This window comes from Eschrichtius robustus, chromosome 13 (assembly GCF_028021215.1).
Source record: "Eschrichtius robustus isolate mEscRob2 chromosome 13, mEscRob2.pri, whole genome shotgun sequence".
Classification (NCBI taxonomy): Eukaryota; Metazoa; Chordata; class Mammalia; order Artiodactyla; family Eschrichtiidae; genus Eschrichtius; species Eschrichtius robustus.
In genome coordinates, this window is record NC_090836.1 from 43,724,659 (window position 1) to 43,740,750 (window position 16,092).

Sequence of the window (16,092 nt, forward strand, 5' to 3'; positions counted from 1 at the left end):
GGAAGGAGAGTGTGTATTTGGAAAGGAGTGCAGAAAGGAGCAGTATTGGTAAGGCATTATTTCCTAGGCTAACTGATGGGGTGCATAAATGTTTGTGGTATCATTCTTTAGACCTTTTTATATGTCTTATACCTCTTACATGGTTCATTTTCGTGTGTGTTTTTGTGGTGTTTTGTTTTCATTGAGATACAGTTCACAAGCTAGAAAATCCACCATTTTAAAGTGTACAGTTCATTGGCTTTTTGTTGACAAGGTTTGCAGGCATTACCACTATCTAGTTTCAGAACATTTTCATCACCCTAAAGAGACCCATTTGCAGCGAGTTCCTAATCCCCTCTCCATCCAGCCCTAGGCAGCCACTAACCAACTTTCCATCAAGATTTGCCTATTCTGGACATTTCATGTGAACGAAATCGTACAATATGTGGCCTTTTGTGTCTGAACTCTTTTCAAGATTTTGCAAGGCCATGTTGCAGCATGTATAAACACTTAACTTCTCTTTCTTTTTTTCTTGGCCCAGATGTCCTTATTTTCCAAAAAGCTCCTTAAATCTTTCTGAAGTTCAGAATGGGTTGGGAACCACTTTTAGCTATTACTATTCTTAATTCTGTTATTTGGCTTGGAATAAAACTGATTTTAAAAAGTGTATCAATAACACCTTACTGGGCACTTTTCAGGTAATCATGTACGGTTGACCCTTGAACGATGCAGGGGTTAAGGCCATGGACCCTCAGCATAGTTGAAAATCCACGTATAGTTTATTTATAGCCAGCCCTCCAAACATGCAGTGTCCCCCACACCTGCGGTCCCTTAGTGTCTGCGGTTCCTCTGTACCTGTGCTTCTGCAGCCGACTGTGGATCGGGTAGTACTGTAGGATTTACTATTGAAAAAAATCCACGTACAGGTGGACCTGAGCAGTTCAAACCCATGTTGTTCAAGGCTCAATATATTTTTATGGTGGTAAACTATACATAACACAAAATTTACCATTTTAACCATTTTTAAGTGCACAATTCAGTGGTATTAAATACATCCACCGTGTTGTACAACCATCGCCACTATCCATTTCCACAAATTTTTTTATCATCCCAAACAGAAACTTTGCCCATTAGACAATAACTCTCCATCCCTCCTGCCTGAGGCCCCTCATAAACTCTATTCTACTTTCTGTCTCTATGAATTTGCTAATTCTAGATACCTCAGATAAGTGGAATCACATAGCATTCGTCCTTTTGTGTCTGGCTTATTTCACTTAGCATAATGTCTTCCAGGTTCATCCATGTTGTAGCATATGTCAGAATTTCAATCCTTTTAAGACTGGAGAGTATCCTGTTATATGGATGTGTGCCATATTTTGTTTACCTGTTTGTCAGTTGATGAGTTGTTTCCACTTCTGCAGTATTTTTATTTATTTTTTTATTTTTTTAAATTTCATTTTATTTATTTATGGCTGTGTTGGGTCTCCGTTTCTGTGCGAGGGCTTTCTCTAGTTGCGGCAAGTGGGGGCCACTCTTCATCGCGGTGCGCGGACCTCTCACTATCGCGGCCTCTCTTGTTGCGGAGCACAGGCTCCAGACGCGCAGGCTCAGCAGTTGTGGCTCACGGGCCTAGTCGCTCCGCGGCATGTGGGATCTTCCCAGACCAGGGCTCGAACCCGTGTCCCCTGCATTGGCAGGCAGACTCTCAACCACTGCGCCACCAGGGGAGCCCTTGCAGTATTTTGAATAATGCTTTTATGAACATCCATATATACATTTTTGTGTGAGCCTGTTTTTAGTTCTCCTGGATATATAGCTAGGAGTGGAATTGCTGGGTCATGTGGTAACTCATTGTTTAACTTTTGAGGAACTGCCAACTGTTTTCCAAAGTGGATTAACAATTTTACATTCCTGCCAGTAATAGAGTTCCAATTTCTTTATACTCTTGCCAGCATTTGTTATTTTCCTTGTTCTTTTTTTTAATTATTACCATCCTAGTGGATGTAAAGAGGTATCTCATTGTGGTTTTATTTGCATTTCCCTAATGACTAATAATGTTGAATATCTTTTCATGTGCTTATTGGCTGTTTGTATATCTGCTTTGTAGAAATGTCTATTCAAATCCTTACCCATTTTTAACTTGGATTATTTGTCTTTTTACTGTCGAGTCGTAGCTGTTTTTGTTTTTTTTTTTAATCTATTCTGGCTGCTAAACCCTTATTAGATACATGATTTGCAAATATTTTCACCCATCCTTTGGGTTGTCTTTTCACTTTCTTAATAGTGTCATTTGCTGCACAAAAGTTTTGAATTTTGATGAAGTCCAGTTTATCTATTTTTTCCTTGGTTGCTTGTGCTTTAGGTGTCACATCTATGACACCATTGCCTAATCCAAAGGTATAAAGATTTACACCTATGTTTTCTTCAATGAGTTTTGTAGTTTTAGCCTTTACATTTAGGTCTTTGATCCATCTTGAGTTAATTTTCATATCGGGTGTGAGATAGAGGTTCAGATTCATTCTTTTGCATGTGGTTATCAAGTTGTCCCAGCACCATTTATTGAAGACTGCTCTTTCCCCTTTAAATTGTCTTGTCGCCCTTGTCGAAAATCAATTGACTATAGATGTATGGGTTTATTTCTGGACTCTCAATTCTATCCTACTGATGTGTTTGGCTATCCTTATGTTAGTACCACAGTTTTGATTATTATAGCTTTGTGGTAAGCTTTGAAATGGAGAAGTGAGTCTTCAACTTTGTCCTTATTTTTCAAGATTGTTTTGGCTATTTTGGTTCCCTTAAATTTCTATACAGATTTTAGGATCAGCTTGTTAATTTCTGCCCAAAAAGGCAGTTGAAATTTTGATAGAGATTGCATTGAACCATAACAATATTAAGTCTTGCAGTCCATGAGTGCAAGATGTCCTTCCATTTATTTACATTTTTTTTCAATTTCTTTTAATGATGTTTTATAGTTTTCAGTGTATAAGTCTTATACTTCTTTTGTTAAATTTATTCCTAGGTGTTTTATTCTTTTGGATGCTCTTGTAAATGGAGTTGTTTTCTTTCTTTTTTTTTTCTTTTTATAATTTTTAAAACATTTATTTATTTAATTTATTTTTGACCGTGTTGGGTCTTCGTTGCTGAGCGCAGGCTTTCTCTAGTTGCGGCGAGTGGGGGCTACTCTTCGTGGCGGTACACGGGCTTCTCATTGCAGTAGCTTCTCCTGTTGCAGAGCACGGGCTCCAGGCGAGCAAGCTTCAGTAGTTGTGGTGTGCGGGCTCAGTAGTTGTGGTTCACAGGCTCAGTAGTTGTGGCTCGCGGGCTCTAGAGTGCAGGCTCAGTAGTTGTGGCACACGGGCTTAGTTGCTTTGCAGCATGTGGGATCTTCCTGGACCAGGGCTCGAACCCGTGTCCCCTGCATTGGCAGGTGGATTCTTAACCACTGAGCCACCAAGGAAGCCCCATAGCGTTGTTTTCTTAATTTCATTTTCAGATTGTTTATTGCTAGTATATGGAACTACAACTGATTTTTATATGTTGGTCTTGTGTCTTGGAACCTTGCTGAACTTGTTTATGAGCTCTAATAGTTTTGTGTGTATGTATTCCTTAGGGTTTTCCACGTACGAGATCATTTCATCTGCAAATAGAAATAGTTTTACTTGCTTAATTGGCTTGTCTAGAACATCCAGTACAGTGTTGAATGGAAGTGGTGAGAGTGGAATCCTTGTTCCTCGTTTTAGGGAGAAAGCTTTTAGTCTTTTAACATTAAAAATGATGTTAACTGTGGATTTTTCATGGATGCCCTTTATCAGGTTAAGGAAGTTCCCTTCTATTTCTAGTTTGTTGAATGTTTTTATTATGAAAGAGTATTGGATTTTGTCAAATGTTTTTTCTGCATCTATTGAGATGATCATGCAGTAATTATGCTTTATTTTATTAATATGTTGTATTACATTGATTGATTTTCATATGTTAAATCATCGTTGCATTTCTGGGATAAATCTCACTTGGTCGTGGTGTATAATCCTTGTTTTATATGCTACCAGATACTGTTGGCTGGTATTTTGTTGAGGCTTTTTGTATCTATATTCATAAGGGATATTAGTCTATAGTTTTCTTTTCTTGTAATGGTTTTGTATCAAGGCAATACTGACCTTGCAGAATGAGTTGGGAAGTGTGCCCTTTTCTTCTATTCTTTGGAAGAATTTGTGAAGGATTGGTGTTAATTCCTCTTTAAACATTTGGTAGCATTCATTAGAGAAGCCATCTAGTCCTGGGCTTTTCTTTGTGAGGGTTCTTTTTTTTTAAACTTTTGGGTTTATTTATTTATTTATGGCTGTGTTGGGTCTTCGTTTCTGTGCGAGGGCTTTCTCTAGTTGCGGCAAGCGGGGGCCACTCTTCATCGCGGTGCGCGGGCCTCTCATTATCGCGGCCTCTCTTGTTGCGGAGCACAGGCTCCAGACGCGCAGGCTCAGTAATTGTGGCTCATGGGCCTAGTTGCTCCGCGGCATGTGGGATCTTCCCAGCCCAGGGCTCGAACCTGTGTCCCCTGCATTGGCAGGCAGATTCTCAAGCACTGCGCCACCAGGGAAGCCCCTGGGTTCATTTTTTTAATGCAAGGTGCAGAAGAGTGTTTATGGTAGAATCCCATTGGAGAGAGAGAGAGAAGGAGAGTCTTTTTAAGGCTATATTTATGTTATATTAACACAGAAAAGTTTTGAAAAGATATACAAGCAGCAAAGTTTATTGTTGGGTAATGAGATGGAACTTGTCTTCTCTTCCTTTTTTTATGATTATGAACATGTATTGCTTTAAATTAAAAAACAAAACAAAAACAAAAACCTACTTAAAATGGCTAGCATTGGACCATTTGCTTTTTTCACCTGCACGGTGAGATGCTAGGGCTGTGTACTTGCCACTGACCTTGTGTCCTTAGGAACTCAGTCTAGTAGGCCCCTACATCTCTCCAGCTTCACAGTCTGCTGCTTCCCCTCTCTATTTTATCCTCCATCAACACTGAATTACTTATCAATTCCCTGAAAACACCCACAGTTCTGTGCTACTGTGCCTTTGTAATCCTATGCTGGTCCCTTTCCTTGCCAACCCTTCCTCCTTTATCTGCCCAATTAATCTCTCTTAATCTCCGCTTATCCTTTAAAACCCCTTCCAAATGTTTAGTTACCTGCCTTTGTGAACACCTCCCAGCCCACTCTCTTCCCTTGCATTTCCCACCCAAGGGGGGAAAATCTCTCTCTCCTACTGCCTCATATATTACGCATATTTTTGTTGCTGAACTTTGTATTTACCCTGCATCATAATTACTAGTTCACATATATGTCTTCCCTAAAAGTGCAATTTTATTCAATCTTGTATCCAAGGAGCTTAGCACAATGCTTGGCACAAAACATGCTCAAAAAGATTTTAATTGAATTGAATTCATGCGACAGGAAAAGGCATTCTGGGTAGGATGAGCAATGAGAGCCAAGACTAAAGTTTAAATTACTATAACCTGTACTAGTTTGGCAAGACTGGAGGATTCATGCCAGAAATGTAGTTGAATGATTTTGGCAAGGCTGATAATGGAGGCTCTTAAAAGCCAGACAGAGTAGACTTGGTAGGTAAATACTGGTGGAATGAAGAACCCTCCTCACCTCCTTCGAGTTTTTGCTCAAATCTCTCTTCTCGGTAGGCTTACCCTGACCACCTGAGAGGGATAGACTCGGAGTTTGGGGTTGATAGATGCAAACTATTACATTTAGGATGGATAAACAATAGGGTCCTATTGTGTAGCACAGGGAACTGTATCCAATCTCGTGGGATAAACCATAATGGAAAAGACTATTTAAAAAAAATAGAATGTGTATATGTGTATAACTGAGTCACTTTGCTGTACAGCAGAGATGGGCACAACGTTGTAAATCTACTATACTTCAAAAAAAAAACCCAAACCTGTCACCTCTCCATTCACCCCATCCCCTGACCCCCTGCACTCTAGAGCTGCCTTTCCCTGATCTTCTTCCTTTTTCCATAGCACTTATCACATTTGGTGTAATTTACTTACTCATTATGTTTTTTATTTATTATCTGTCTCCCCCCTTAGAATATAAGCTCCTCACACTAGGGTGGCCTTGTTTCCCGATATTTCCCAAGCACCTAGAACGTTGCCTGGCATATAGTAGGCACTGAGTAAATATTTGTTGAGTGAATGAATCCTAAATTAATAAACTTAAGTATCTTGTCCAGAGCTGGCATAAAATAGTTTACGTATAATTCAAATGTCTTGTTTCTGAAATGAAAGTTTATTCTGTAAAACTGCTAAGATAGTGTCATCTATTTGTAATGTAATCTGGGGCAGGGCGGGGGGAGGGAGGTGAGGGAAAGAGGTTTCTCTTGCCTTAATATTGCCTGAAGGTTTCTTGCCCTAGACACCAAACTGGGAAGTAAAACTTACAAGTACATTTGAGTTTATTTCTTGCCTAGAAAAATGTTGTTTCATGTGATGATTAATTCCCATGCTTTAATAATTTCTCTCTCTCTTTTTCCACAGACCTTTGTAGTATTAAACAGAGGGAAAACTCTCTTCAGATTTAGTGCCACGCCTGCCTTGTACATTTTAAGTCCTTTTAACCTGATAAGAAGAATAGCTATTAAAATTTTGATACATTCATATCCTTTTCTGCAAATGTGGAGTGAGTGCAGCAGTTGCATGGTCGCTGGTGTGTGTTTCTGAATGTGGACAACTTAATTGTATATTAAGTATTTTACCAATAGTGTAGGTGACTATCCCACCAGTTAGAAGTTTTAAGAGTGACTTCTGCTGAATCCTGAGCTGAGCTTCAGCAAATCCTTTTTTCTTAGGATGATGTCATGGGAGTCTGGAATTCTGTGGATATCATTAAGAGCGACAAATTAAGATGGTAACCTTTTACTGAAGTCTTACTTTTTAAAGCACTCAGACTTCAAGAGTTAGATTATTCAGCTTTTTATATATTAAAGTCCATATTAGAATTTTTGAAAAGCTACTTCTTGAGTTACAGATAATTGAATGAGTGTTTTAGAGATCTGCCTTGAATATTTTTGATTTCTTGAATAGTGAGCTTAGAAAGTATCTAGGATAGTTTCTCAGATTAAATGGCCTCCTTGGTACAGAGGTTTAGATCTAGATTGCAGGATTGTTATGAATCTGTTTTGGTATTCTTGCTCCCCTTAAACAGAAAATGCCAATTCATTCATGTGGCTTGACTTTTATGTCTTATTAATATAGGAGAGTATATGACAGATGAAAAATTATGTGATGGGGTTAGCAACTTTGCACAGTGACTTTAAACTTTCATGGTTGGTCTTCAATTTGACAGTACTTAGTCCCATGCTTCAGAGTTTTTGTACCCTCCAAGTAGGATGAGGAAACCAGCAGTTGCTACTTTGTAAATAGGTTTGCTAAGCTTTTGCACATTTTATTAACAGTAAGAGTTTAGCAACCTGGTCTGGAATCTTCGGTTTACAAGCAACATAGATCTGAAATCTAAAGGTTTATAAGTAAATAAATAATTCACAATGGACTTCTTCCCTTTTTGTTGGATCAGAAGATGGTGTTTTTTCTCTTCTAGCCAGAACATGTTATTATTCCCTGAAGAAAAATACAGCTGTAGTGAAGAAAAAAATCCAGCTGTAAGAAGTAGTTTTTCTTTTTAAAACTCCGCTAATAGAATGAAGATAGTGAATGCCATTAGCAAGAGAGAGTGAATTAGCAACAAATGAGATATGGCTTCTGTGCTTATTAAAGTGACAGTTTGAGTTTGAGTAACTCATATTGACCTAAAGCAGTTTAATTTTTCTCAGTAGACCAGAACAGGAAGGGCTGAGAAAGATCCTGGATGGAATTAAAATGGCAACAAAATGATTTGCTACCCATAAACATTCCCAGGCACTTTCAGAATGATCAGATGAATTTGCTTCATTACCTAATTCTTACGAGTACGGTGGTGCAGATGTCCTTAAAATCCTTACCCCATGTACCATAACTGGTTTCCCAGATTGGACAAATTCAGCATACATTGACTGTTGCCTTGCACCACAAGAACAATCAGACCTTTGGAAGACTATTTAAAAAAAAAAATCATTAATGACATGCACATTTCCAAATAACGGGTAATGCAAGATAATTAACAATAAATGACTACTGAATAATATAGATTAGATTTAATTTATTTTCTCATCTGATGACTCTGGCATTTGGTAGACTACAAGATTTCTGGTTATTGGGCAAAGAGGTATTTAGAGGCATAAGTGGTAACAGGGAGAAATGTTTATCCAAAAGGAGTAGAACAGTGACAGTGCTTTTGAAAGAAAGAGAGTGGCCATCCTGCTGTGTCCACTCACATTCTCTGGCCAGGTGTGGATACACATGGTGGCACTCTGTGTTCATGGTGATGACCACAGTTTTCATTATCACCTCGCCTTTTCCTCCTCTCTGTGCTTTGTCTCCTGTCAGGTTACTGATTTAATTCCTGTGATACCCAATGCGATATGTGTTTGCTTCCTGAGGATAAAAACTGGCCAGATTTTGTATATTCTCCCTTGACTTTTTTCTACAGTATTTAGCATGATCATTATGTGCACTATTTTGACCAACTGTGTATTCATGACTTTTAGTAACCCTCCTGACTGGTCGAAGAATGTGGAGTAAGTAGCTCATTTATTTATTTTTCTGCCAGCTTGTTTTAAATATTTTTAGTCACTGAATCTTGCACTGCACAGCTTATGCATCAAGGAAGAAAATTATTGCCCATTTTTCATGTCACAAGGATGTGTGAGGATACATGTGGAATTTAAGAAATATCCTTAGAAGTCAACTCTAGAAAGAGAAAGTATGCCCTGGAAGTTACTACTTATCACCTCTGGCCTTTCCTATGTTAGCCAATGCTTTGACTTGCTGCCCCATCACCGTCTTGTACCCTCAGTTCCTGATGATACTGCCTTCTTCTCCCACATTAGCTTTCCCTTTCTTTTTGACTTGTCTCAAGTTAAAATTAGCTGTGGGGCCTCCATGCCTGGTTCAAATGATCATGTGCTAGATGGCAATACAGAGTTTTTTCTTTGCAATACCCGTCAGGGCCCAGTGCAACATTCCAGAGTTCTTGGTTTGTGCATTTCAGTAATTTTCATTTGAAGCATCCCTTTCTCTTCCTCACTTCCTTTCTGCTGCATTGGCTGTGTTCTTTCTGTTTTGTCTCTGTTAGTTGAAGCCACCCGTCGGCAAGTGTTATCTTAAAAGATTCATTTAAAGTTTCTGTCTGTTCAGAAATTACCTCAAGATATCCATTTCTTTGACAGGTACACGTTCACAGGGATTTATACATTTGAATCACTAGTGAAAATCATTGCAAGAGGTTTCTGCATAGATGGCTTTACCTTTTTACGGGATCCGTGGAACTGGTTAGATTTCAGTGTCATCATGATGGCGTAAGTTCTCTGCTTACTTTATTGGTGTTCTGGGTGTGATTATGTGTGTGTGGTTGTACTCTTGGGTGTGTTTGTATGACAGTTTGTAAGTGTGAGTTTGTGGGCTTAGTTGTATGAGGAATTAATGGATAACCATGTAAGGTGGTATGGACTTATGCCTATGATTCTTGCTTATGAGGGCCTCTTGTGGTTCAGGAAGTGACAGCATGTATATATGGGAGATGGTGAGCAGAGGCTTTACAGCTGGGAGAGAAAGAGGAAGTGATTTCCCATTGACACTCCCTCATATTTTATTTTCCGCTACAACATTGACCAGGGGTCGCACAATTATCACTAGGCGGCCTCGGTGAAGACCTCAGATTTTTTAGGTGTAAACCTTAGGCTGGAACTCAGTGTCCTGGGTATGTTATATCACATGTAATTTCATGAGGCTATCCACATGTTGCAGAATTCAGAGCATATTTTAGAGTCAAAACATGAGCCAAGTATCCAATCTGGTCACTTCGTAAAGAATTACTGACCAGAGCTTCAAACTATTATTAGTAGGGAGCAGTGTAACACCACATTGGTATGCTAGGGTAATTTGTGTTGTTTTAACAATGAAAATGTATCTCTTCGGGAAGTTTAGCTGGTGATAGAAGAGTTATAGCAGACTTTATTTTTATTTTCAGGTTGGGAAAGCACTTTGTGGTTTGGTAGGGGGTAAGTGTGTTGTATAGATTGTGTGTGTGTTTATGTGTGTGCACACAGACGTGTAAGAAATTGAGTGCATTTGTGTATGTATGGGTCTGAACATCAGATAGAAAAATGTATGTCAACTATAAAGTGTGAATGAATGATATGCATTGAATATTTGAAACTGGAACTTTGACTTTCTGTTATATTAAGACAATTTCTAGCTTTCCAGCATTATGAATACACATTGGTGTTCATTTAAAATTTAAGTGTCCTTGCTAGGCACAGAGCTGGTGAGCACTTAACACAGTATTGGCACTTAACACAGTGCCACAGTGCCACATTGGCACTTAAATGAGCACTTAACACAATATTGGCTCTGATCCCATGATCTAGATTTTTCCTGAGCCCTGTTTTTGTATGTCATGGGCTAAAACTTCATCTGTAGGCATGACTGCAAAGATATGCATACAACTCTTAGATAAATCATTTATCTAAGAGTTTTTAGGCAGAGATTTTAGGCATTTTTGCCATTGTCAACTAGGGAGGTATTTTAATGTAGATTTGTTTTTGTGAGACTCCTGTTGCAGAAATTTGTCTCCTTTTCCTAAGAAATTGTTCATAAAACTTGGAGACATAAGCCTTTGAATACCTCCTGGCCTTCCTTTTTACTAAAAAAAAGTGAATGGACTAAGTAGTCATTCTGATTGGGATCTGCACATCACAATGCTGAGGAAGAAAGAAAGCCCTAGGAACCTTCTGGTGGTATCACTTCTTTCAAATACACTTTTGAATTCTCCTTGCCCAATTGAAAAAAAAATGTGTTCCTTAAATGTTTATATTTTGAAACTTTTCTTTTTCAAGGAAATAAATGAAATCATAGCTTGTATATAAGACCCTTTCTTACCCCCATTCTCAAACCCTCGCCCAGTGGTACCATTACAAGTTAACTTTGGTTTGATTCTGCAGGTATATAACAGAGTTTGTAAACCTAGGCAATGTTTCAGCTCTACGCACTTTCAGGGTACTGAGGGCTTTGAAAACTATTTCGGTAATCCCAGGTAAGATGGCCCGGGGTTGGTGTTAGGTGTTGGGTTAGGGCCCTGACGTGACGTATTGTACTTTTTGTTTTGTTGTGGTTTTGTTTTTTTTCTTTGGTGTTTGTGTTTGTGTCCGTGTTTGTCATTTGTGTCTGTGCGTGACCTCCCTTACTACAGATATGTGACAGAGTTTGTGGACCTGGGCAATGTCTCAGCGCTGAGAACATTCAGGGTTCTGCGAGCTTTGAAAACTATCTCTGTAATTCCAGGTGAGAAAATTTAAACACAAGACTGACTTTGCCTCATCTCTTTCTCCTCCATTCATTTTGTCCACCACATTCTGAAGCGGCATCAGCACAGCTGATATGGCCTTGCATTCCGCATGTTTTTCCTGGGAGACGTTCTCTGGAATGGCTCTTTGGTCCTTAGGCAGTATCTCTGACAGTGCTTGCTAGGCATGCAGCCCCCATTCCATCCATGCTTTGAAAAAGCACGTGCTTAAGAATCACTTGGATCTTACAGTATCTGAAAGAATTGTCACAGAGCTAGCTGTCTCTTTGAATATAAATCGTTTGCTTCCTATCCTCATGGAATTACAGTAATTTTAACATTCACCATCATTCCATTGCTTATGATTTCTAGGCTTCCTATAGCATGGTTTGCTGATGGGATGTTATTCGAAGAATTGTACTTTTATTGTTACTGTGTTAATGGAATTATTTAATCACAGAAGAGACCTTACCCAGTTAACTAGTCCAGTGTTCCAGACAAATTTAAGAGCCTGAGCTTTAATAATCTCTGTCTATCACATTCTGTTGCTGTCTGTTTCACTAGAATAAGAACCAGTAGACATCTACTACATATATATTCAGAGACCATTCTCAAACATAAATCCCAGTGAAAGCTTATGCAGGTGCTGTTAAAAAAAAAAAAGTCAAAGGTAAGATAAGATATGTCTAAACATGTGGGCAAACAAAAAAGTACAGAAACTTCATAAGAAAAAAAAAAAAAAAGGAATCCGTGGGTGGTTGAGAGGTAGTTGATTGACAGTCTCTCTAAAATTTTTGCCTTTCTTTTTCTTGGTTCTGGTTGAGCTAGCTCAGTGGTTCCTAACCTTTTGAAGGTTTTGGATCCTTTTGAGAATCAGATGAAGGGTCACAGGCACCACCCCCCCCCCCACACCAAAGCCCATCTGTGGCCCCCAGGTTGAGATCCATTAATTTAATTCAAATCCTTTCTACCAGGTAATAACTATTTTTCTAAAGACCAGTCTTGAAATCTGGAAGGAAAGATATAGTTAGTCTGCTAACTAAAATATTGTTGGCAGAAATGTGGCAGAAGTCAAGACTACGTTGTTGCTGGTTCAACTCTGGTTATGTTCAGGAGTTTTCAGAGAAGACTCCCGAGAGGCCAGGCTTTCCACTGCAGTTTTGTAGAAACAGGGACACGAAGAACAGAGACATCCTATTCCTGGCATCATGTGGCTCTTCTCCTTGTGGCTGAACCAAAAATAATTCCTCTTTTCCCCTTTTCAACACGTTATCTAGATATCAGATGCAGAGAGAGGGAAGCATAGAGGTAGAATCCCAGAGAGGGAAGACTTAGAATGTAGCTTACTGAGAACCTCAGGAAGGTAAACCTCAAGGTTCTCCATTTACAGATTTGGGCTATGAAGCGGGCCAGTAAATTATGGCCCTATTAAAAATGAATTCCGAGCTTCCCTGGTGGCGCAGTGGTTAAGAATCCACCTGCCAGTGCATGGGATGTGGGTTTGAGCCCTGGTCCGGGAAGATCCCACATGCCGCGGAGCAACTAAGCCCATGCGCCGCAAGTACTGAGCCTGCGCTCTAGACCCCACAAGCCACAACTACTGAGCCCATGTGCCACAACTACTGAAGCCTGCACGCCTAGAGCCCGTGCTCCGCAACAAGAGAAGCCACCGCAGTGAGAAGCCCGCGCACCGCAACAAAGAGGAGCCCCAGCTCGCCGCAACTAGAGAAAGCCTGCACGCAGCAACAAAGACCCAACGCAGCCAAAAATAAATAAATAAATGAATAAACAAACAAATAAATAAATAAATAAATTTATTTATTTATTAAAAAAAAAATGAATTCCTTGGGACTTCCCTGGTGGTCCAGTGGCTAAGACTCGGTGCTCCCAGTGTAGGGGGCCTGGGTTTGATCCCTGGTCAGGGAACTAGATCCCACATGCCACAACTAAGAGTTTGCATGCCACAACTAAAAGATCCCGTGTGCCGCGACTAAGACCCAGTGCAGCCAAATAAATAAATATTTTTAAAAAATGAATTCCTTTATTTTTAACAATGGTAGCTTACTCCTTATCAACCAGAGGCTGAGTGTCAGTTGGAGTATATTCTCCTTGGCAAAAAACTATAACCCTGACTTATCAAGGTTTAGTTCCTAGCCATTTCAAATCCATTTGACAAACAATTCAGCTCATTCTCTAGGCAGCTTCATGAAGCTTGTTGATGGCAGCCTAACCCTTAGGCAGGCCTTGTCTTATTTTCTTTTTAAGACATCTGTACCACCAAATCTTTACTTTCATTTTTCCTTTGGTCTCTTTCCTCCTCTGGCCTCTTTTAAATATGATCCCATGTTTTCTGCGCACTTCCCCCAGCGTACTCCGCAAGGCATCTGTCTCTTTATGTTCTTGTGATCTCAAAACTTCTCTTCCAGAATTAAATTGGAAAGCTGCGTTCTGCTCACTAACTAGGGCAGCAGATGCTGTCTCTGCTCCAGCTCTTAGCCTCTGTCTCTGTCTCTGTCTCTGCTGTATGATTAACTTCTGACCACAGCATTTCTGCAAGATAACTCTTGACTGATGTCACGTAATTTATCCTTATTACTTTAGTTTTATAGATATATATTCATGTCTAGTTTTATATTCTGTATTACAAATATATATTTATAAGCACAGTGCCTGGCCCATAGTAGTCCTCCATAAATGATTTTAGCAGTAGCAATTATAAAGAAGAAACCTAAACCCAAAGAAAGGGTTTGTATGAAGATTTAGACACCAACTTCACAGTTTGAAATAGATTCCTGGATTCCTATTTCTAGAAGCACCCCCCAACTGAGATGGCTTTGGGAGGCTTTGGAAAATAACTTTAAGGGGTAATAAAGCCAATAATAGATCCCTATCAGTGAATGGTATAATTGATACTTGAATTAAAGTGTGACTTTTAATCCCAAGTCCTTTTGCTCCCCATTCTACTTGTAGAGGGCTATTGCCTTGTTTCCTACTTGCCTGTTACCCAGGTCTCCTTCCCAGGTGGTAATACCAGTGTATGAGACAGTAGACCTGGGCCCTCTCTTGACTGGAAATCTAAGTCATTTTGACTCCACAGTTACAGAGTTGGGCCATAGTTCCCTCTGAGTAAAAGCCATTGCTTTGGGTACCAAGTTTTCTCATAGGCCACTTCAGTGGAATTGTTGCTTTCTTTTGCCTTTTCCTGCTCCCAGTTTGATGATAGGCTTTTGCCGAAGCTGCCAAAAACAGGAGGGAGAGCAGCCACAGAACTAATGTGGGACCTGCACGTTCTCACAGAGCTCTTTATGAGAGTTTTCCCTTTCCTAGAGCACTCACCCTGCTCACCTGGCTGATGCCGTCATCCCTCTTAGCATCTTTGGTATTGATAGATGCTCTGAATGTGTCAGGGCAGCCAGGACTCCCTGAAGATTGGAGAGTACAGTGCATCAGTTAGCTCCAGCCTTTTGTACAAGAGATGCTTTGATTTAGAGCCTTCTTGTGGCTTAGAAAAGACTAAACTCACATCCTGACCCTTTTTATTTGCCAGCTCAAGACCTGGATACCTATCATTCATGGTTTCCCTTCTGCTTCGGAGAACTCAACTTGAAGAACAGTGCCATGCAAACTGTGCTAAAAGGGTCAGTTATAGGAAAAGACCCTTTTAATATTTTCTTTGGTCTGGAACTTGCCGGATTCAACTTGACATTGAAGTATTCTGTGGAGAATGTCCCATGTCTTAAAACTTTGTTTTCACTTTGTGTTTATCTGGGTACAAAAATGAACTTCTAAGTGACTTTGTCAGAATTTTCATCTCCTGCGTGCTTTGGCCATGAGCCACAGGACTAACATGCCCCCAAGATAGGGTGGACGTCTTAAAGGAGGTGTCTCAGGGTTTTCTTAGAGTGTAGCACTTAATGGTGTAAATAAAACCGGTTGGGAGGGCCTCACTGCCAGTCCCTTTTCATTTCCATCATCATTTAAATGGCTCTCCAAAGCACTACTTCTGTTGGTCATTTTGCTCTCTTTAGAGCTGTAATTTCTTGATTATTTTTCTCTTGGATTTGTTATTTCTCTGCTTTCATTTCTGTTACTGCCTCTCTCTCTCTTTACCTGTGGTATCAGATAAGAAGCAGGGAAAATGAGAGGCCCTTCTCCCTCCCACCCCAACATTCACAAAGAAGGTATTTTCTTTAAATGTGCCCATTATGAATGTGGCAATTTCTGCTGCACTGTGAAGGGGGATAGAAAGTGTTTTAAGACTCTATTCAGAGTCATTGTTTCTTTTTAACTATTCTAGTGATTAATCCAGTTGCTTTCATGTTTCTCCTTTTTCCACACTGTTTCTCAGGAAAGACAGCTGATGTTTACCACCCCACAGTGGTCCTGAGTGGAGCAATACTGGGGACTCCCAGCCCCCCCCCTCCCAGCCCCACCTTTGGGAGCTAGTTTAGTTGCGGTCAGACTTTGATACGAATCTGGTCTTGAGTAAATAAATCGAGGGCCCCCCACATCTCTCCCACATTACTCTTGATCTGAAGAACCTCCAAGAACTGTCACTGTGAGGACTGAATCTGCAGCAGGGAAGGTGACCCAGCATGACTGTACCCCAGGACTTGTCTGGACCGAGCCAGACTGTGGGGCTGGGAGCTGCTCTTCCCCCTGCTGT

General features: G+C 40.0%; 1 protein-coding gene across 5 annotated transcripts in view; it reads left to right on the top strand.

The window, feature by feature from the left end:
* Positions 1-16,092, top strand: part of SCN8A (sodium voltage-gated channel alpha subunit 8) — a 112,673-nt gene that overhangs the window by 18,014 nt on the left and 78,567 nt on the right. For 3 of the 5 annotated variants that reach the window (XM_068561845.1, XM_068561847.1, XM_068561849.1), the window contains exons 2-5: positions 6,527-6,645; positions 8,572-8,661; positions 9,313-9,441; positions 11,334-11,425. In XM_068561845.1, coding sequence (XP_068417946.1) covers positions 6,527-6,645; positions 8,572-8,661; positions 9,313-9,441; positions 11,334-11,425 — 430 coding nt within the window. Of the gene's footprint in view, positions 1-6,526; positions 6,646-8,571; positions 8,662-9,312; positions 9,442-11,085; positions 11,178-11,333; positions 11,426-16,092 lie in introns of all 5 variants that reach the window. The other 2 variants (XM_068561848.1, XM_068561850.1) reach the window with 1 other exon arrangement.